Here is a 23,352-nt window from a genome sequence, read left to right as displayed (position 1 = left end):
TATGCCTGTGTGTATTCTTCAGGGCACAGTGATGTTGATGTGGCATAAATACCCGAGACACTGATATGTATGAAATGAAATATCTCTTTGGGAAGACCCAGGTCTGAGTCCAGAAAGAAACTATGGGAAAGGGGGTCTCTGTAAGAAAGAAAACATCATTTCTCATTACAGGGGATTTTGTTGACACATTGTCAGGATAGAAACTCTACTTTTAAAAAATTAGATTTAAAATTAAAAGCAATCCACTCACATCGTAATTTAAAAGGGGGGAATCAGAGAAAGACAAAATGAAATGCCTATTTCCCCCTTAATTTCTCAACTATAACTGTTGATTTAGTACATTCCCTAGGGGGAAGTATCACCCTGAGAGTTTTTCATACACACACATTCCATTTCTGACCTCTGCTCCATAAAGGATGCTCTACAAATTCAATCCTCACCTCATTTTCTCTCTCCCAGCAGCTGAGGTGGTCTCGCCCTTTGCATCTGCATAGCTTAGCCTCTCCATTAATGGTGTCAGTGTACAATCCCATAGCCATGATTATGTATGACGCTTATGTGCTCAGTGACGAATGACAGACATCTTGTATAGAACCATCTTCTCAACATTTCCTTGAGGTATTTTCCCCAACATCAAAATGTGGTGTGGAGAGCATGTGATTTTTAAAACCCCAAAGTTTTCACTTTGGCTGTAGGGCACGAAACTAATTAACAGTTGAATACAGGCGCCCCTACTTCCTGTTTCTGATTCTAGATACACTCAACTGTTTAAGAAGAGCAGTTTCCCAGATTTCTCCTTGGAGCTGTTACTGACTGCGGTGCAAGCAAGAGCAGGAGGAAAGCACGACCTCTCAGCAAATGCCCGGTTCATTCTCATGCGGTGTGGCGTTCACACAGCTGTGGCTGACTCTCCTGGTTGTGAGTGAGTAGATGGCTTAATATGGGGATAGAGTGGGTAAGGCAACATCCCTCTCCACCATGGGTCTGGTCCTCTCTTGAGTTTCAGCTCCTCAGTTTCCCCATGCCAGACTGTGTTCCCCAACTTTACTGAACAGCTCAGAATTTCCTCTCCTGAGCCCAAAGAAAGGAGTCACAGGTTGAAAAAAAATCCTTCAATTGACAGAAAGAAACTGTAACAATAGCAATAGAGTTTCGCTTTCTTTTATTTCTTTAACAAATACTTTACAAAGCATACAAAGCGAATCACACTTGCTTGTTCATAATCTTTTATTCAGATGAGAACTATATTTTAATCCTTTGTGGACAGGCTAGACCGTGATCTTGTACCTAAGGTGACGAGGGATCTGCATCGAGGATAGCTCTTTTTGCGCATTAGTGAAAGTCATGAGCAGGACTGGGCGCCATGAGACAAGTAGGGAAATCAGAAAGGAGAGGTAGCTACAGCAGTGGCTATGCCACTGCCCGTGGATATGTGTGCATTTCTGTCAGCTCGTGCCTGCAAAGTGTTTGACTTTCACTAAGTTCTAAATTTTAGAATTAAATGTGGGTCCATCTATTAAAAAAAAATCATAGAGCCACGAACAGCATTGTATGCAATGCTGAGGACAATGGGCTGTTTTGTGCCTACGAAGGTCAGCTACAGAAGAGGTCTCAGCAAAGCCAGTGTACAAGAAACAGCTTGGAAACACAATTCTAGTAAAAAAAAAAAAATCCCAGTGGACGGCACAGACAGATCATTATCTACATACAAGTCAGCTAATAAATAGCTCCTGAAACTTGAGGAGTAAGCAGCAGATGGGGCAAGGCCCACCAGAAGCAGAAGCACATCTGAACATGGTACTTAAGAAGGCAGGGAGAGGAGGGAAGGGAAAGGGAGGGGAAGAGAGGACAGGACGGGACAGAAGAGGAGAGAAAGGTGTCAACATGGTGCACTGTGGACTAAGGTTAGAGTTTGGATTCAAATCTGTGTTACCACCTATTAGCCACTTAACCACCTTCCTTCTTTCTTTCCTTCCTTCCTTTCTTTGTTCTTTGTTGAAAATAGATTCTCTTCTCACATAATATATCCTGGTTATGTCTTCCGTCCCTCTACTCTTCTCAATTCCTCCTTACCTCCCCTATCATGAGAATGCACTCTCATTTTGACTCTCAATAGAAAGCAATGGGCTTCTAAAAGATAATAGCAAAAAATAGATATAACACAATATAATAAGATAAGACAAAAACTATCACATTGAAGTTGAACAAAACAAACCAACAAAGGAAAAGCGTCTAACAGTAGGCACAAGAATCAGACCCACTTATTCTCAGTCTTAGGAGTCCCATTAAAAACACTAAACTGAAGGGGAAGCCCTTGGTCCTGCCAAGACTGAACACCTAGTGAACGTGATTGTTGGGGGGAGGGTGGTAATGGGGGTAGGATGGGGAGGGGAAGCCCAGATAGAAGGGGAGCGGCTAGGGGGATGTTGGCCCAGAAACCGGAAAGAGGAATAGCAATCGAAATGTAAATAAGAAATACTCAAGTTAATAAAGATTTAAAAAAAAAAACCCACTAAACTGGAAGCCATAATATATACTCAGAGAGCCTGGTGCAGATCCATGCAGACCCTGTGCTTACTGCCTCAGTCTCTGTGAGTTCCAATGACTTCTGCTTATGTTTAGAGGGCCTTATTTTCTTGGTGTCCTCCATCCCCACTGGATCCCCAGTGGCTCTTACACTCTTTCTGCTTCCTTTCCTTCAGAGTTTGATGGAGAAATCCTTCTCTCTCTCTCTCTCTCTCTCTCTCTCTCTCATGTCAGGCTGTGGGTCTCTGGTTTTGTTCCCAACTACTGCAGGAGCCAACTTCTCTGATCATAACTGAACAATGCACTGATCTACGAGTACAGCAGACTGTCATTAGCAGCCAGTCACTACATTTCTATTTTGTTTTTAACACTAGTGGCACTTGGTTTTCAATCTCTGGGCTATCTAGTCTCTGGTTCTTAGTCACCCAAGCAGTGTCAGGTACGGGTTCCATCTCGGCGAATGAACTTTAAGTCCAATCACTTACAGGTTGGTCACTCCCACAAGTTTGTGCCACCATTGCACTACCACATCTTGCAGGCAGGACACTGTCGTAGATCAGAAGGTTTGTGGCTGGACTGATTCATGTTTTGTAGTGTGCAGAGTACCTACCTATAACCAAGAATAGGAGTAAAGGCTTTGTGTAGATATCAGTTTTTGTGTAGGTTCAACTTTTCCATGTTCAGTGAGTTGTATGGGTGTTTTCTTCATCAATGGGAACTTGATGCCAGTTTGTGAAGAGCAAACTATAATCTTCTCAACAGTCTGGGGTGTTTGAGGCTTCCCATGAGATCCCTTTGGCCAACAACTCCAGTAGATGTTACCCAGTTCCAGTATTGGAAGCTTTACTTGGTGACAAGAGATGGCCCATGGGACACTGTCACCCCATTATTTGATGTTTTCATTTAGACCTCTTCCATATATGTATATATTTTAGGAAGTTTCTACTGTATTAAGTTTCCATACTATCCCTCAAATACCCCTTAATTTTAGCCCTCCCTCCCTGTGTTCCCTCACTCAACTCCCTCCCCATGTGATCCTCCATTCCAGCCTCTCTCCATCCATACAAAATTATATATTCTATTTCCCTTTCCTGATGAGATCTATCTGTTCCCTCTAGTCTCTTATCCTCTATACCTACCCTTTGTGGTTCTAGGGATTATAACTTGGTTATCCACATATTAGTGAGTGCATACCATATCTGTCTTTCTGGGTCTGGGTTACCTCACTCAGAATGCTCTTTTCTAGTTCCCTCCATTTGACTGCAAATCCACAATGTAGGGCTGTTTTTTTGCTGTGTTTTTGTTTTTTTGTTTTCGTTTTTTAATGGCTGAGTAATACTCCGCTGTGTAAACGTACCGCAGTTTCTTAATGCATTCTTCTGTTGAGAGACATCTAGATGGTTTTCTATTATGACTAGAGCAGCAGTAAACATAGCTGAGCGAGTGTCTTTGTGGTACACTCAAGCGTCCTTTGAATATGCCCAAGAGGAGTGTAACTTGATCTTATGGTAGATCAAATCCCATCTTCCTGAGGAACTGCCACACTAATTTCCATAGTGGCTGTTTGCACTCTGACCAGCAACGGAGGAGGAGTCTTCTGCTTATTCAATATCCTTGACAGCATGAACTGCCAACTGAGTTATTGATCTTAGCCGTTCTGACAGGTGTAAGATGAAATCTCAAAGCAGTTTTGGTTTTCATTTCAAGTTTAATTGGCTTTCTTGTGTCTGATTTGGAACTTAGGTTAGAGTGTTTCTGACAAGATTACATGGAATGACGTGCAAATGCATACCAAGTAGAAACCCTCAAATACAAAAGCTGTGATAACCATGATATGTAGGTAACAGTGACTAATTATTTGATCCAACTTTAAAAAAAATACTTGGCTCTAAACTGCTCTTCTGTCATTTCCAATGGACAGGAATGACGTGTCCCTCACTCACAGCTGATCATTACTGCGTTTCCCAGCAAATGGCTGGCATTCCAGAAATTTCTTTTAAGTGAAAGAATCAAATCCACCCTTTCTCTGGATAATTTATAAATTAAAAACCCTGCTGAGCTCTGCCTACTTCCTCTCCTTATTACTCATTTCTCCAACCTGACCTACGTCTACTATTACAACCCTAGGGTTATACCTTTCTGGGTTTTTGGGAGGGTTTTATTTTTTAACTGATTCATTGCTCAAGAAAGCTTAGAGCACTCCCATTGCAGAGCAGGCCTTGCAGTCTAGAGCAGGCTTCATGAACGAGCAGCCACCACACACACAATTCAGATAATCCTGGATAAATGCATTGAAGAAAGTTAACCTTTGCCATCACCGTCCTGGGATATTTCCCATCTTCTCCAAGGAAGACTTCTCTCTGCCAGAATACTCCATCAAAGCCTCAAGTTCTGACTTCACCGCACTCCTTGGACTCTTCCTATAGTTTCCCCATGGCTTCTATAAGAAAAGAATGCTCTCCCACTCTTCCCCGACCATGTCTCTCCCACTACTCCTCACCCTCCAGAGCTGCTCATTCCACTTGGAGACCCCAATGCCATTCCTTTACTCCTGTGCCCTTCTCGCCTTGACCACCCTCTCTCTGTACTTTCAGGCCAGGCATGGCATTAGCCTTCACTTGGATCATTCTTGTGTTCTTGGTCATAATTTCCTTCAAGTATCATCCATGGTATACCCACCTCTTCAGCACACACACACACACACACACACACACACACACACACACACATACACACACACACACACACACATACACACACACACACACACACACACACACACACACACACACACACACACACACACACACATACACACACACACACACTACACACACACACTACACACTACACATACATTGAGCGAAAGCTAGCCTATGTGTCTTACTATTGTTACTTACCTCCCTCTAGGATTATACTTTTTTGTCAGAGAGTAACATTTTAAACTTTATCTTTAAAGTTCATGGGCAATGTCTTCCTGCAGCAAACATTTGACAATTGTCAACATTTCTACAAATGAATTTTTAAAGAGAAGTAATTTGTAAAATGGGTATAGAAACATTATCTTTCTGAATAGGGAAAAAAAAAAGTCTGTACTCTGTGCCCTCATCTCTAACTCTTAGTGTTTATTTGTTTGTTTGTTTTCTAGCCCCTGTCAATGGACAACATGGTGAGTCCTTTCTTCTGTTTTGGGAGTCCTTGGTAAGAGTTTCTCCCTAATGTCAAAAATTCTCTACTCAGACCAACAGGGACTTGAAGGTGAGGGCTAGCCCCCTGGTATGGCTCCAAGCCAAAGCAACTGCATGCTGCCCTCCAGCACTTCCTAGGTTAGATGAATGCACAGACTGCCTGGGTCTTTCTGAGGCCCTGAATTGAATCCTATTGACAATGGACTCCACTAAGCAATGAAAAATCACCTTTGTCTCTGTGGCAAATGTGAAGAGCTCACTCACAGTCCATCAAGTAGGCAAGCTGTAAAACATTAGAGATGCCAATGTATATATCTATAATATATATTATATAATATATATAATATATGTATAATATATATCTCAGAACTCATTAAAATAGCAACAGAAGCTAAATCACACCCAAGAAGCTGAGAACTCAGAAGTCACCCAGTTAGAGTAGGTCCTAGCTGTCTCTCACTAGAGTACGGTGACTGGTAATTTATTCAATCCACAAGGCAGGGTGCCTTAGTAGGCCCCAATCTGGCATTCAAAGTCTAGATGATTCCTGGAGCCTCTGGTCCCCAGTCCATGACAGAAGCTTGGAATGCTGGCTCTCCTATCAGTGATAGAAACAGCTGCAGCAGCTACAGGGCAGATGAATTCAGAAGGAGGGCTAGGAGAGCAAGGGCGGGAGAACCTTCCTTCTCCAAGAGTGCTGCCCACAATCAAACTGGAGCTTCTTACATCAACCAAGACAGTCCAGACAGCTCTTCAGGTAAAGTTCCCTACTTGGGGGATTCTAATTTGTGGCAAGTTAACATGAAAGCAGAGAGGAGTTATCACACATTTTTCTCAGTCCTGCCTCATTACCAATTTCCTGGGTCAGAGGGGTCTTGGATATTTGAGGATCCAAAGTCATATCAAGAAGTCTCCCCCATCTCCTCATAGATATCCACCCAGTCATGTGAGTACCTAGTCCCCCTGAGGATCAGCAGGTGACTGTCCATAGGTGACACAGGAGGACACAGAGGGCGGGATAGACATGGACATGGGACAGGTGAGACGGAACAGGGAAGGAACACTGTGTTCTTGGGAACTGTCCAAAGCCAGGTCTCTCTCTCTCTCTCTCTCTCTCTCTCTCTCTGTCTATGTGTCTGTGTGTCTGTGTCTGTGTGCGCGCACATGCAGGCGCCCCCGGCTCTTCTGGATCAGAAACTGTGGGACTGTGGGACCTCTGCTACAGACTCATTTTCTCTCCTCCTCAGAAGCTGTACTCCAGTCTGTGGTTTCCCTTCAGCCTTCATGGACCACTTTCTTTCAAGGAGAGAAAGTCACTCTGTCTTGTTATGGATTTGGCTTCTACTTACCCCAGAAAATAAAATGGTACTGGAAAAAGAAAACACAGACGCAATTACAAAGCACGTCTACATCTACCTTAAAGGTCCGTGAGTCCGGAGAGTACTGGTGCCAAGCCGACAACTTCCTTCCAAGCATGCACGTGCACTTAGACTTTCGTCGAGGTGAGACAGAAGTCAAAGAACTAAAGCTTTGGATACCATCTCTGTCCAATTTTCCCCATAGATTTAAAGATTTATTTATTTATTTTGTATATGAGTACACTGTAGCTGTCTTCTGAGACACCAGAAGAGGGCATCGGATTCCATTACAGAAGGTTGTAAGCCACCATGTGGTTGCTGGGATTTGAACTCAGGACCTCTGGAAGAGCAGTCGGTGCTCTTAACCACTGAGCCATCTCTTCAGCCCTTCCCCGTAGATTTAATTACTACTTACCACAAACAACTCATGAACAAACCATTCTACTTCATGCTACGGTTACAGAGAGATTAAAAATCCCTATGGAGACCCAGATATGGCACAGAATTAGCTTAAATTTAAACATAAAAATTAATAAAATTTAAATAATCTCAATAAAGTCTATTCAGCTTCGTAGGCAGTGACTTCAACTAGTGCATACAGAAGGTCATAGCTGTCACCAACAGCTAACGGAGTTCTAGTTCTAAATATACTCACTCCTGTCCCTGTGGTCCCTGAAGTCTAGCATGAATCCGAAAGCTTGGGCAGCTTGGTGACCACACAAAGACTTGGGAGCTCCCCTGTATTTACAGACTCAAGTATTGAGATTATTGGGCCCCATGATTATGTAGTGTTTATAAACTGCTCATGTAAGTGACATTTGAGAAGCAATTTATTTGAATGCTTCTTGAAACCATTTTGTTTATTAGGAATAATAAGTAGCATAAGGACTGTCTCGTGTGTGTGTGTGTGTGTGTGTGTGTGTGTGTGTGTGTGAATATTAGATAGATAGAAATAAACGGATTGATTTTTATAGATATGAAAGAGAGGAAGGGGGAGAAAAGGTGGGGAGGGGAGGAGGAGGGGAAGAAAAGGAGGGAGGCATTTTCTTTTTTGGTCTTGAAGCCTTCTGTTTAAAAGTTGAAGTAGTGTCAGTCTTGTGAAAACAGCCTTTGATTTTGTGAGCAAGAAACACACTATTAGCAAGGAAGGGAAAAAAGTAACGTTCTTTGACCTCACGATTCCCGTAGTGAACAGTGAACATTTACCTACCAAAGCACACAAATCTACATACCCCAAAATAAAGGGCACTCAGTTGAGACCTCATTAAAAGATCTTGAGGATCTTGAGAGAAAACCATGGCTTCTGAAAATGTAGCTGCAGCCACAGTTCAACTAGAGAGGGCACTGGGCAAACGAAAGACAAGCCAGCAAGTAGATACGAGTCATTAAAATCCCTTAAGAGCGAAAGACATTCAGAAACTGCTATGCTAACATGGGAGAAGGAACCGGAAGACTGCATTCACAGGGATGCGGGGAGCTTTTTAACTTACCTTCTGCTGTCCAGGTCAAAGTGCAGGTGTTTATTTTAAGCTCAGAAAGAGAATTAATGCTGGGAGAATGAACCAAGTGGTAGACCCAGTATGTTTCACAGATTCTCCGGTGCTGCAAGCTCCCCCTGCTGTGTTCGAAGGAGACTCTGTGGTTCTGAGGTGCCACACAAAGGAAGACATAGCAGCAGAGAGCCTGAAATTTTACAAGAATGATAAAGCTCTGGAATTATCTGGTCCAAGTTCTGAGCTCCATATTCGTCATGCAAATCTGAAGGACAACGGTCAATACAAGTGCACTAAGAATTGGCGTTTCTGGACTATCCCTTCCAATACGGTCAGAGTTCAAGTCCAAGGTATGGCTTCAATGATTCTGAACAGGTTAGTCAGGGGCAGGCTTCCTATGGTTGTAGAATAGGAAGGAAGGGTGGGCTGTGAGTCCATTGAGCAGAAGCACATTCTTTGGGTGGGAGGACGTTGGTAATCAAAAGCAGCACCTCCTAGCCAGCCCCTGGGGAGTGGTAGCACTCCACACATCTGGTGCTGAGGATGACTCAGGGTTTTCTGCAGAGGATTTAACTGCTCGTGGGATGATTGTGATCCTTTGTAGAGCTGCTCCCACGGCGGCCTGTGCTGATGGCCACACCCTCCCAGCCCATAGATGGAAGCCCAGTGACCCTGACCTGTCAGATCCAGCTCCCTGCACAGAGGTCAAATGTCCAGCTCCAGTTCTGTTTCTTGAAAAACCTCCAGGCTCTGGAATCAGGCTGCAGCAACTCCTCAGAGTTTCACATTCCTGCTATATGGACTGAAGAACCAACATGGTACCAGTGCAGGGCAGAAACAGTGAATTCCCAAACTAGAAAACAAAGTACAGCGTTAAAAATTCCAGTGCAGAGTGAGTATCATTGTGAGATTTTTTTTCCAGGCATGGACTGGAAGCCATTTTGAAGCATACACCAGTTTGGGTCATTAGTCTCACTTTCTATAAAGTATGGAAGTTGTATGAGAGAAACTATTCAACTCTTGTGGATATCCCTGACGAGCTTAGAACCAAGAAAGAAAAACAAAACAACAACAAAAAACATGGTTGTTTTTCTCTCTATGCCTTTAAATAAAGGCATTTCTGGTCTCAGGCTGACATAAGTTTTTTCCTCCAACACTATAATCCTAAACTGTGGGCTATGGGATATTCCGTGTAGCTTTTGCTACCCACCATAACGCCAGGAATGGGCCACACTACCAGCCCCCACCCAGCTTCCCTTCACAGATAAAACACATACACAGAGTTATTCGTTTTCAACTTGCCTTTTGGGCACAACTGCTGGGCACTATTAAACTCCCATTGCTAGCACGCCTCTATCAATATTCTCAGCTCTGCACATCCTACCTGCCCTAAACTTAAGTTGCTCTGTTACATTTAGTCCCTGCTACACATCCCTACCATTTGGAGATCTCACATGACTGGTCAACTTTTTGCCATCAGAAGCATGGCGAACTCTGTCTCTATTCCCTTGCATCTGTCCCTTTCTCCAGGGACCCAGAAGTCCCGCCTATTTCTTCTGTCCACCAATTGGCCCATGGTTTCTTAACTGTCAGATCAAGAACCAATTGGGGAACAGGACAGCATCAGATCCATCCCTACAATGGAGTCAGCCCTTAGACTGGGTTGAATGAACTGCTCAGCCAAAAGACCCGTTTCCAGAACACAAGGTGCTTAGTGCAGACGGCTTAAGGACCAGAAAACAAAAAGATGAAGTCTTAGGGAGTAAGCAGATCTATCTTGATACCCTTAGAGATGGTACTGCACAGACTACCACTTTTTCCTAAGGCTCAAAAATAAGCTAGCTTTCTCAAGCATGGTCGCTAGTCAGTGGCTTTGTCTGACTGCATTTGGTCCATCTCACAGGAAATCTAGTTAAGCATAGTAAGGGATACATAGTCTAGTACACCCAGATGTACTAGGTATAGAGGGAAGGGGAAGTGAGAGCATTACCTATGAATCTGCTCCCATTGCTAAGCAACCAATCTGACTGACTAAACTCTATCAGTCTACTCTTTGGTTGTAAGAAATGGGTGCTCCTGTAGCTACTGATTTAAAGATGAACAGTTCGGAGAGGAAAGAGAGGGCGCTATCCAACAGTCACATCACAGTTATTCCTAGCACAGTCTCTCCTTCAACCTAACAGCTGAACTATACACATTCCCATCCTCTAGTCAACTGTCATATTTTGTTCTTCAAGACTGGAGAATAATCCAAAAAGTACTGTCCAGACATTATGCCTAAAACTGTTCCCAGGATGGACAATCCTTCTTTGTGAGTCGATCCTGGACTTACTCTCTCTGTTTGTCTGACAGGTACACTAGAGAAGTTAAGAAGTGCCAACTCGAGGCCAGCTTATTGCTCCTGGCAATGTTTCATTTCCAGTCCAATGCTACTAACACTGTACTCAAGACCATTTGTTTGATGCCAAATCTCCTTTTTCCCTCCTCCACTTTTCCTAAGTGATGCACCCTGGGTAACAGCTCTGGAATTACCAGGATAGGGTAGATATGAGGTCAGGTGGGCAGAATAACGTATAGTCCTACTCCATAACCATGGCAAGGCCCTTGAGGAATGCCGGGCCTTTTCAGCTGGCAGAACACATAGTCTCCACCGTCTTCTCACTTCCCATAGATAAGCCTAATGTTACTATAAGGCCCCTATCCCACATGGTAAAACAGGTTTTGTCTTTCCACCCCTCGCCCATGAGCACACCATTGCCAAAAGTCTCACACATGTCATTCTTATTCGTTTAGGAGCTCTTGCTGACTTCCAAACATACATCACGCCAGCCTCAAAATTGGTGTACGAAGGGCAGTCACTGTTACTCAACTGCTCAGTAAATGGAGTCCCAGGGCCCCTCAAAATCTCCTGGTACAAAAGGGACATGCTGAATAAAAAAGCAAATATTCCAAAGTCCTCAGGAGCAGAATTCAAGATCTCCAAGGTGAACATCAGCGACGCAGGGGAGTATTACTGTGAGGCTAAAAACAGTCGCCGACGTTTTGTCAGCCGGGCAGTTCCCATCACCATAAAAGGTGTGTGTCACCAGGGATCCCCCAAATTGCACATGAAGATCCTTAGGGTAGACTTGACACAGACAAGTGGAAGTGGACATTTTCAGATGCCAATAATTCAATGTTCTAAATAACCTGACAAGCATTAGTCAAAAACTAACGGGAAAGACTTAGAAGTAGATGGAGCGGGTTGAGGGCAGTGGGAACTCAGTGGAGGGAAATGATCAGTGATTTAGGAATACACCCTTTGTAAATTACAAGTCCTTCTCTGTTAAAATGAAATGGCTCTTTATAAAGGGATGATAGAAGCAGTGTGTCTTGGGAGATGCCTCCTGGCATCTTACTATAACCAGAAGGTTTCTCAGGGTCCCACCCAGACCACACTGCTGTGTCTTCAAACCCCAGTAGCTCATTTATTCCCACCCTTGGTCTCCTAGTGAGATGCTATGGAGAATGGAGTAGAGCTTCACCACGAGGCTGAGGGCTTCTCCCTCTGTCCCAACATCTGACTGTTGGTTTTAACATGAGACTGAAATTCTAAGGCTCTCAAACCTCAACACATCTCCCTGTTCACTGAGCACTTGCAAAATTATTCCCATATCCAGGCGATAGAGCAAGGAGAAGCTATTGTCCATCAGAAGTAAGCAACCTCCAGATGACATATAACAGGGTCAGGTTGCGTGCTCCTAACAGGCAACAGTTAACATCCACAGAGGCTCCTTACTTACCTTTCTCCTGCTCAGCTTCCAATACTCTGATAGAATGGATGGTTCTGGGTACCTGGAAGAAGGCAGTACCTGAGGAGAGCATCCTGCAAGAGAATGTCAATTTAGAAAGTTAAAGATCCTGGAGAAAAGCACTGAAGCTACCCTAAGTAGAGAAATGGAGAACAGAGACAGACATGGAGGCTTAAAATTCAGGAGAGGAAATGGGACACAAAAGAGCAAAAAGTTAATTGAGGAAAGGGTGTCAGTCCTGTGGCAGCCAAATATGACCTTCTCTCCTGAAGGCCCCTTCTCTGTAAAACTGAGGAGAGTTGGCTAACAAGAGGAGCCAGGAGGAACAAGGCAGATTGGAAAGGAACAGATAAAAAGACCAGCATGGAAGTCAGGAGATTGCTGATGTACAGTCCGGGAGGTTGAGCTGTCCAAAGATTTGGTAACATAGAAACCAGGCATTTGCATTAGAACAAAACAGAAGTAACCATCTACCCACTCTCTCTCCTCCAGTCCCAGTATCTCAACCAGTTCTCACCCTAAGTAGTGGGAAGACTCAGGCCCTTGAGGGAGACTTGATGACACTTCATTGTATATCCCAGAGGGGCTCTCCATATATCCTGTATGAGTTCTACCATGAGAATGTCTCCCTGGGGAACAGCTCTACACTCTCAGGAGGAGGAGGAGGAGCATCCTTCAACTTCTCGATGAGCACAGAGAGATCTGGAAACTACCACTGCACAGCAGACAATGGCCTGGGAGCCCAGAACAGTGAGGCTATTTGGATCTCTGTTGCTGGTAAGTCCTGGGCTCCTGCTGATACCCATTGCTATACAGATTTTCCTCTCAACAAACCCTTTTGGAAGTTTGCCCCCACAGCTTTATTTCCTACCATAATTACCCCAGCCCTGTTCTAGGCTCCCTTCACAGCCAAACTCACTGTCTGTGCTTATCTATCCCTCACTAGGCCTGACTTTTGCCTAGCTCAGAGGCCTCCACATCCTTTAATAAATGTGTATAGTCATCTCACGCTGCCTCCTCATGCCCGGCGATGTTTAGTTCCCAAGCTCGTGCCCAGTGGTGTTTAGTTCCCAAGCTAACCACGTCAACAGAGACACCCAGTTCTCTACAAGCAATTATCAACTTCCTTACAGAACAGTGGCGTGAACAAACACTATACAAGACCTTAGTTTTTCCAAAGAGTTCCAAGCAATTACAACTCTCAGTGTAGGTTGGGAGAAGACTGGATTTGAAAGAGAAAGAGAAAATGGCTTCCCTGGGAAATGTGTTCCTTAATTTTCTAGGGTTTTCATGAGCCTCTTTCTAGGAGCCCATTTAAGCAAATGTAAGTTTACTGCATGATGTAGTTTTCTAGACCTTTGTTAGAGAGTGACAGGATACGTGCCTATTTGCATACCAGAGTACATGCTGACCTCTAGGCTCTCAGTAAGTGCCTGTTACAGAGTCGCACCCTGGCTTTTCTCAGTAGAACCCCAGCCCCTACCCTAAACTTCTCCAGCCCATGAGTTTCCCCTCCCCCAGCTTCTCATTTCTATGTATAACCCTGCCATTTTGGTCATGCACTCTCTTGGTTTTCTTTACCCCTTTGGCTCTTGGCCCTCTCTTGGTCTGCTTGCCCCTCTCTCTTTTGATCTCCTTTCTTGGTCCTTCTTCCTTGCTCCTCCTGCCCTCCTCCCATGGCCCAGTTCACACATGCAGTCCACTACTTCCTCTCCCTGCTTCTGAACTCTTCCAGATGTCTTTGGCTGGACTCTCCCTCATAACTACAATCAATCTATTCTCCTCAGCTACACCTTAGATCAGTCAGATCCTCATTTTGTTCAATACACAGATCATGGTTGGTCATTGTTCAGGCCACTAGTTAACATCACAATGGAGCCACTGAAGGAACAAATGTGCTTGTATTTGTACTTGGATCTTTGTTTAGAAGAAAGTAAAAATCCAGCTGGTTTTTAGTTTATTTTAGTTTTGTTTAGTTTTGTTTTGTTTTGTTTTTCGTATAACACCATTGTAGAAAAATATTGAGTCTAGTACTTTTGACTGTTTTGTATCACAAAGAAAAAGAGGCTCAGGAGTCCTGGGTAGGTGAGAATGTTTTGTAAGACTGTCTTAAGAGTAAAGAAAATAAAGAAAGACAGCATAGGCAATTCAGGGAAGAACTAGATTTCTCAAAATAGGATTGTTGGGTTTTGTGGGGTTTTTTTTGGTAAAGTCTGAGGATATGAAAGCTTACATTATGAGGATCTAAGAAAGTGTTTTAGAGTTTAAGTTAGGTGTATACATGCAAGTTATAAAGGTTAGAGGATGTGAAAGCTTGAAGAGTAATAAGAACATGAGTTAAAGTATGTAAAAGGAGTAAAAAATGCTTCAGATTCTTCCCCCCCGCCCCGATATGCTGCTGTTGTACTAAGACTTCAAAATTTCAGAGTTTTGATATTGATCAATGGAGTTCTGATAATATCATAGACACAACCTCAGAATTTTAAGTTTCCTTTGGTTGCCTTCTAAGTATAGATTTAAAAGTGCTTCTTACTGTGCTAAATACACACACACACACACACACACACACACACACACACACACACACACACCCCTCTCTTTTGGATAGAGGTAAGAAGCCTCTCTTTCATGGTTTTGTAGTCATACTGAAAATCAAAATCAAGCAATATTTTGACATTTTTGCTCCACAGAAGGTTTATGTGCTCCCTAAGCTCATCTTAAAACGTGTTCATGCTGTTAACCCAAAACTGTTTCCCAAGCTTCTGTTACAACACAAGGGTGTGAGTATGTGAGTTTCAGTATAGATTATAAACAATGGTAATGCTAACTTGTCTAAAACTTATCTCTTTTTGTAAACTTAAAAAAAAATCTAGTAAGCTTCAGGGAATCGACTTGAGGCAGTCAAGGTCAGTGTCACAGGAGAGTTGTCACAAGCAAGCACTGATGGCACCTGCTCCTTCAGGCCGCTGAAAAGCTACTTCCTGTTGGTATCTCCACAGAGTTCCTTTCACTCTCATCCTCTCTAATCTTTTGTCTCGCCTCCTTTTATTTTCTCCCTTTCTTTTTCTCAATGTCACATCCTACTTTCTTTTCCTGAAATTATTTATCTATTTATTATTTACCCCACTGCCCTTAATTAGAGTTGCATGCATAAGCACAAATTGCCGTCATTTGCTTGAACTTAACAGATACTATATTACTGAGGAATAAAGCATAAAGTATTTTAATAACAGGATCATCTTGTGCATTTAGCTATAAAACTTCTGTTTTAAAGTTTAAAATAAATTCTATGCATCTACCCAGTCTATAGGTTTCACTGTGTTACAGAAACATTAGAACATAGAATTCTTGCATGAACTATATACATGTACTTACATATGTTATAATAGTTATATAATATTGCCATACATACAATATATAATATATATTTGAAAATATATATGGTTTTCCCCTCCCAGATTTTCCCCACACCTCCTTCATCCAACCCCATGCCCTTTCTTTCTCTCTCTTTCTCTCTTTAGAAAACAATCAAGCAAACATAGAAAAGAATAATAAATAAATAAGAAAAGACACAAGAAACATAAATATAACTCAAGCCACACACACACAAAACATAAAAACACAAAATTAGAAACTATAATACACAATCAAAAAACCAGTAAGACAATAAAAGGTAATTTGAAGCAAAAGTCTATAAAAGCACCACAGAGTTCTTTTTGTGTTGGTCATCTGATGCTGGGCATGGGGACCATCCTTGACTGTGATTGTCTTGGCACTGCTCTTTTGTTGTGAAGGGACATCATGACCAAGGCAACTCTTATGAAAGAAACCATTTAAGTGGGGAGACTACTAATACTTTCAGAGCTTTAGTCCATTGTCATCATGGAGGGAAACATGGTGGCAGGCAGGCGGACTGGAAGACACTGTTTGCTTGAAGTCACCCATCTCTTCAGCTCTTACAATCTTTTTGATTCCTCCTCCCTGTGGCTCCTGGAGCCCTGAGTGGAATAGTGAAGACATCCCACTCAAGCAATGAGTGTTCCAAAGTCTCTCATTCCCTGCACACTGGACAGTTGCAGGCCTCTGTGGTCACTCCCATCTACGTCGAGAGGAAGCTTCTCTGGCAGCAGCTGAGTGAGGCACCACTCTACGGGCACAGCGGAACGTTGTTAGGAGTCACTTCACTGCTGTAGCTTTAGCAGAACAGTAGTATTTGCTTTCCTCTCTTGACCATGGGTTTCATATCATAGAGTGGGCTTTAAATCCAACCAAATACTGATTGGTTACTTGCACAGCTTTGGAGCCATTGTTATACGAGTCAATCATGAAGGCAGGTCAACATTGTAGATCATGAGGTTTGTGGCTGGGTTGGTGGTCACCTTGTTCCTCTGGAAGCACTGAGTAAACACTTTTTACCTACGTGGAGAACTAGACTGTGTGCTCCACGTTTACGTATTTCCTTAATTTTGTAGATATTGTCAAACTACCATTCAATCGAGTGCCCTCAGTTTCCTTTGCCACAATTTCATTAGTGTTATCAATCTCTGTAGGAGTGAAAAGGATACTAGTTTACGGTAGAATGCAATTGTATGTTTAATTAATAATGAAAATGAGTCTTCTGTATATTTGTTGGCAGATGTTTTCAGTGATTCATATAACACTTTTCTATTGAATACTTGTGTATATGAAAGGCTACTTGTTGGTCAGAATCATTAGCATTCTAAATCAGATATTTTTTTATTTACTTCAATTTGCTTCTAATATCACTTTCTCCTTGTAAATGTAACACATGTGTTAAAAACAGAGGCTTCTACTAAAGTTTCGTTTCTATTCAGTTCCAGTGTCCCTCCCTGTCCTTATACTCAGGATGTCTCAGAAGCTCAGGCTGTGGTGGGTGATGGTGGACCTTCACTGTGAGGCTCTCACAAGCCCTCCCCTGAATCCTGTACTAATTTTATCACAAAAAAAGTTACCCTGGGGAACATCTCAGCTCCCTCTGGAGAAGGAGTCTCCATCAACATCTCTCTGACTGCAGAACATTCTTGAAAGTTCTGTGAGGCTGACAATGGCCTTAGGGTGTGCACTTTTCATCACCGGTAAATATGCATACAGTGCTCACTGTGGCTGACCAGGAAAGTGCTTCTCAAAAACAAGAGTCATTTCACTGCTGTAGCTTTAGCAGAACAGTAGTATTTGCTAACAGTAGTATTTAGAGAGCTGATGGCTCTCTAAATCATTGTGTTCTGAAGTGATTCTTAATTGGTGCAGGAGAGTGAGGCTTTTAAGAGCATCTCAGAACTTAGAATCACCAGCCAGGGGCTCCTTCTCTCTGGCCACAATCTATCATGACCCTCAGCCTTTCCTTAGATACAGAGACAAACTTTCTCACAAACAAGTGAGCCATCTTCTGTGCCACATCTGTCACTACTAAGCTTCAGTACTCCTGGTCACAAAGGTTCTTCTCCTCCCCAACACTAAAACATCAATTCAAGACTCAGAGCCATCCAAAACTGTCCACACCTTCCTGAGTTTATGCTTAGATATCCTCTGCCCCCCAGACATGACCAACAACAGAAGTGTTCCTGTGATTGCCGGTATCACTGTGGGACTGCTCATCACAGCTGTTGGAGTGTTTCTGTCATATTGCTGGTTCTCTAGACAAGCAGGTGGGTGGCTCCCTAATCACACCCTTTCCATAGCTGTTCCTTCATGCTCAGACTGACTATGTGACCATCCCTAGGCTCTCGACAGCTCCTTCTCTTCCATCACATGGTGCCTAGCCTTTCCCTCTGGGTCCCTCAGAAGTGCTTTTAACCAAATAAAAGTTGTTCCAACAGCCACATGAGTACAACATACCTTGATGAGATGCCATTTATCTAACCTCACAAAGGGCAAAGGCTTTTTTGTATGTTCATAAGATTCCCCAAGGAAGAAGAAGAAGAAGAGAAAGACTCTAAGAAATGGAGGTCAAAACAGAAACCAAATGGGATTTGGTAAATTATTGATCTTTAAAATGTATAGCATTTTTATAGTCAATCAATTCTATGTTCCTATCTAAGACTATTGAACTATCTGCAATCATTAAAGACCACTGTCTTTGAAAATCCAGGTTAACGGACTATGGACTGAGGTTAAGGGAGTATCAGCTGAGGTCGAGGGAGGATGGACTGAGGTTGAGGGAGGATGGACTGAGGTTGAGGGAGGATGGACTGAGGTTGAGGGAGGATGGACTGAGGTTGAGGGAGGATGGACTGAGGTTGAGGGAGGATGGACTGAGGTTGAGGGAGGATGGACTGAGGTTGAGGGAGGATGGACTGAGGCTGAGGGAGGATGGACTGAGGTTGAGGGAGGATGGACTGAGGTTGAGGGAGGATGGACTGAGGTTGAGGGAGGATGGACTGAGGCTGAGGGAGGATGGACTGAGGTTGAGGGAGGATGGACTGAGGCTGAGGGAGGATGGACTGAGGTTGAGGGAGGATGGACTGAGGTTAGGGGAGGATGGACTGAGGCTGAGGGAGGATGGGCTGAGGTTGTGGGAGGATGGACTGAGGAGGCTGGGGAGGATGGACTGAGGTTGGGAGGATTGGAGGGAGGTTGGGCTGATGGGAGGATGGACTGAGGCTGAGGGAGGATGGACTGAGGTTGTGGGAGGATGGACTGAGGTTGAGGGAGGATGGACTGAGGTTGAGGGAGGATGGACTGAGGCTGAGGGAGGATGGACTGAGGTTGAGGGAGGATGGACTGAGGTTGTGGAAAGATGGACTGGGTTGGGGAGGATGGACTGAGGTTGAGGAGGATGGACTGAGGCTGAGGGAGGATGGCTGAGGTTGAGAGGATTGAGGGAGGATGGGCTGAGGAGGTTGAGGGAGGATGGACTGAGGCTGAGGGAGGATGGACTGAGGTTGAGGGAGGATGGACTGAGGCTGAGGGGAGGATGGATGAGGGAGGATGGACTGAGGTTGAGGAAGGATGGACTGAGGTTGAGGGAGGAGGGGTTGATGGGTTGGGGGACTGGGAGGATGGAGGCTGAGGAGGATGGGCTGAGGAGGATGGACTGAGGTTGGGGGAGGATGGACTGAGGTTGAGGGAGGATGGACTGAGGTTGTGGGAGGATGGACTGAGGCTGAGGTTGTGGGAGGATGGACTGGGGTTGAGGGAGGATGGACTGAGGACTGAGGGAGGATGGACTGAGGCTGAGGGAGGATGGACTGAGGTTGAGGGAGGATGGACTGAGGCTGAGGGAGGATGGACTGAGGTTGAGGGAGGATGGACTGAGGTTGAGGGAGGATGGACTGAGGCTGAGGGAGGATGGACTGAGGTTGAGGGAGGATGGACTGAGGTTGAGGGAGGATGGACTGAGGTTGGGAGGATGGACTGAGGTTGAGGGAGGATGGACTGAGGTTGAGGGAGGATGGACTGAGGTTGTGGGAAGATGGACTGAGGTTGAGGGAGGATGGACTGAGGTTGAGGGAGGATGGATTGAGGAGGCTTCCTTCACTCTGGGTCAAAAGGAAATTTTCAGTTGTTTTTATCCTTCTTCCCCTCCATGTGTGTAGCAAAGATTCTGATCTCAGTAACAGAAGTCCCTGGCAATCTCCATGTGAGCCCCATCTAAGCTGCCTCCTAGTCCCCATGAAAGATGCCTGTTCCTAAAATCCAGTGTTTCTTTACAGGGGGAAAGCCTGCCTCTGATGAGTCCAGGTAATAACTTGACCATATCTCTGGAAGTAATGTAAACACCCATAGGACAGAAAATTTAAATCGAATCTCAAATCTTATTATCTTATTATCTTATTATCACCAAGATCACAATTTCTACACATATTGCTGAGGTCGGTTGTTCCCAATTGATGCTGCCCCTCCTTTGGGATGACGGAAGCCAATTCCCAGAACCTACACCTTAGCTACAGGGAGCTAAGCCTCCTTCTCATATCAAGTGGTAATTGATTTTCACTCATTAAATCACTTCCTTGTACCACTGTGAGCTTGGATGTCTAAATGATCACTTTGGCAGTTACCAGGGAGACAGGTTCCCTTTGGAGATTCTTATTTTCATTAATAAAAGAATTTAGAAATGAGCTAAGAAGAAAGCTCAATACAAAGTTACTAGAATTTAATTTAAAAAATAGACAAGTTAGATGAAAATCCTGGTGATACTAATGAAGGAAGATGAAACCATGCCTTTGAAATCAGGTGGCATACAATAGAAATAGTTTATTTAAAAAGGAGGCATCACTTTCAAGAATGGAACAGGACCAGCCATCCAAGAAAAGAGTCCCCAAATCAGCCATCTATGTGGTTCATAATCTTTCTAGCACTCCCTCCCTCCCATTTGTTCATCCTGGGCTTCATTTCACACATGTTCTCTTTGTTCGATGATGAAGAAAAGCTTCCGGTCTCCCTCGGCCAACTGGATTCCTTCATGTTAATCATGAATGTGCTTTTTAGTTCTTTTTCCCATATCACATAGACATTGAATCCACCCACATTGTGAAATGACATAGCTTAATTAACCTAGAAATCTCTAGGCATGGCCCGCTTAATCAAAATCTGTTGCAATGACAGCCAAGAACATGGAGCACGGTATCTCACACACCTAGAGGAGTTGCTCTGCCAAGAAGTAGGATCTGTGAAGAGACTGCCACCATGCCACCATCTTGTATACTGAATGCTCACTTTAAGAGTCATTCCACAGCTCACAAACTGCCATGGAGCCTCCTCCCATAGTGGCCACATGCAAACCACAGGCGTTCCTTAGGTCTTTGTTTCTATGAGATTGACATCTCTGAAAGGGGCCTCAGGCCTATTTTAAACCTTCCCCTTTTCTAGTTAAGTGGTGGTGGTAAGCCACTTCATTTTATAGAACACTCATTGCTTACACATATTAAATGGGAACAAAACAGAACTAAATACTTCTAAGTATTGTCACAGTGCCTCTTCTATACCATGGGGACATAACATAGAAACAGAAATAACGTTGGTTGAAAACTCCTTAGGAGGGATCACTACTCCCTCTGGGGAAACATCAGTGTTTCTATATCTTACAGGAGTCCTTCAGATGCAGAACCCCAGGAGCCCACCTATTACAACATCCCAGCCTGTATAGAACTGCAGCCAGTGTACAGCAATGGTGAGGACAAGAGCCCTCTGGTCTCTGGTTTGACAGAAATCACAGGATACATATTGGAGCAGGGTCAGGAAGATGATAAAGCCGGGGGGCGGGGGGTATAATCCTTCTGGAGAACAAACTGGCAGGATGTGTGTGGGGGGGGCAGCTGAGAAGAGAAGGAAACTCCTTATTCTCCTCTGAAACATCGCCTTCTTCCTAAATAGACCCTAAAGAAGCCGTGATTTACACGGAAATACGGAGAACTCAACCGAAACCGAAACGTGCAGGTAAAGACGAGGGACCCCTCTGTTCCCTGCTATTGCTCGCCTTCACTTCTCAGCAGGTCTGGGCCAGCCAGGCACAGAGCCTCTCTTCACTAGGACCCTAGAGTTCCTTAACTTGCACCTACATTGTTTGGAGTTAAACCAAAGGCACCATGTAGTGCTAATGGCTTCTCCACTGTCTATGGATGAACTCAGGATAACCTGAGCTACAAAACCACAGCAGAGTCCCCTCGTCTCTGAGTTTCTGTGTCAGCACCTATGAGGTGGAATAGGGTTGTCATCCCTACTTCCCTACTTCCCTACTAAAACAGAACCCTGTAGACCGGGCAGCTGAAATAACAAACATTTGTTACAGTTAAGGAGTCTGAAAGCCCAAGATCAAGGTGCCAGATGGCTGAGAAAAACTAGGACATGTCTCCTCCAAGGTATGGTTGTGGAGAAGGTTTACTGTAGACATGAGGGAGGGAACAGCCAGAGGGATCTGACAGAGCCCAGGCTAAATATGGCCGACAGACTGAACTGAGCCATGGGGTGATGGGGCAAAGAGACCAAGAGAGTTTCAGGAGCAGAGCAAGCAGTGGGAGTGGGGGTTGGGTGTGGGAAGGGTGAGGAGGTGGGGGGGATGGAGAGGTGGGGGGTGATGACTGGTGGCCAGAGTCTGCTTTGATATGTTAAATGGGCACCTAAGTTAACCGGTGGTCCTGAGTTTGAGATTTGACGTTCCGGCCTTTTGCTAATGATAACGGGTGATGTAATCTCCTCTGTAACTACTTTCTGCTGAAACTGGGGAATCATCGGGGCCCAAGAGGACTGGAATATTGGTCAAAGCCAGGAATGGGGAGAAGAGGGCAGGCTGGGGAACATGTGGGGCTTGGGAAATGCAGCCTGGTGCATAGGTTGCAAGAACACTGGGGCTGACGCATTGTAGGCAATATTGCAGCAGTCTGCAGCTGTTTGGGACCTGCTGGGACAGATATAGACAGGGACAGAGGGTAAAGTTAAGGAGTTTAGGGGAAACTTTTATTTTGGGTGTATACTTGAAACTTCCAGTCCCACGGTTCTGGTAGTGGGGTTAGGGAGCAGCCCTCAAACCAGGGGTAGGCAGTAGGTGGGAAGACTTAGGTTGCTGATGGACAGGAGTAATTCTCTGAAGTCCATTTGATCTGTGACAGGTGGATGCAAGTCATGACTTCCTGAAGCTTACAGGAATATTTTTTAAATTTACAAGAAGATAAGTGTTTTAGACATATTAGCATCACCACTGTTTGCAATCTGTACTGAAATCCACGTTGTAGGAAAAGCAGTGGCCTCATGCCTGTGAGTCAGAGTCAAAGCTTGGGACCCTGAAGGTATGGTTCTGAGTTAAAGGCATCAACACTGTTCCTATTTATCCAGAGGCCTGGACATATAGATAGTCAGAGATGCTTTAGCATGATTGAGAAGGTTGAGCCTATGCTTGGAAGACAATTTTGAGCTGTGACGGTGAGAGCAGTAGTGCTTTACCAGGGCTGGATGAGCAGCTTGTCAGAACTCCATTGGTTAATGTTAAAACTGCTAACTTTAGAAGTCTTTATATAACCAGAGCGTGCACGCGTATGCATGT

General features: G+C 44.2%; 1 protein-coding gene across 1 annotated transcript; it reads left to right on the top strand.

Moving 5' to 3' along the window:
- The first annotated feature begins 858 nt into the window (after nucleotides 1-858).
- LOC116895805 (Fc receptor-like protein 5) lies at nucleotides 859-22,157 on the top strand. Its single transcript, XM_032896944.1, has 12 exons — nucleotides 859-922; nucleotides 5,675-5,695; nucleotides 6,962-7,216; nucleotides 8,664-8,915; nucleotides 9,170-9,457; nucleotides 11,359-11,640; nucleotides 12,849-13,133; nucleotides 17,915-18,022; nucleotides 20,030-20,057; nucleotides 21,404-21,486; nucleotides 21,690-21,752; nucleotides 22,105-22,157. The coding sequence occupies exons 1-12, from the start codon at nucleotides 859-861 to the stop codon at nucleotides 22,155-22,157; spliced, it is 1,782 nt and encodes a 593-aa protein (XP_032752835.1).
- Nucleotides 22,158-23,352: the final 1,195 nt, after the last annotated feature.

The sequence above is a fragment of the Rattus rattus genome, chromosome 3 (genome assembly GCF_011064425.1).
Source record: "Rattus rattus isolate New Zealand chromosome 3, Rrattus_CSIRO_v1, whole genome shotgun sequence".
Classification (NCBI taxonomy): domain Eukaryota; kingdom Metazoa; phylum Chordata; class Mammalia; order Rodentia; family Muridae; genus Rattus; species Rattus rattus.
The sequence above is the reverse complement of the archived record's forward strand: the minus strand, read 5'-3'. Positions and strand labels throughout refer to the sequence as shown.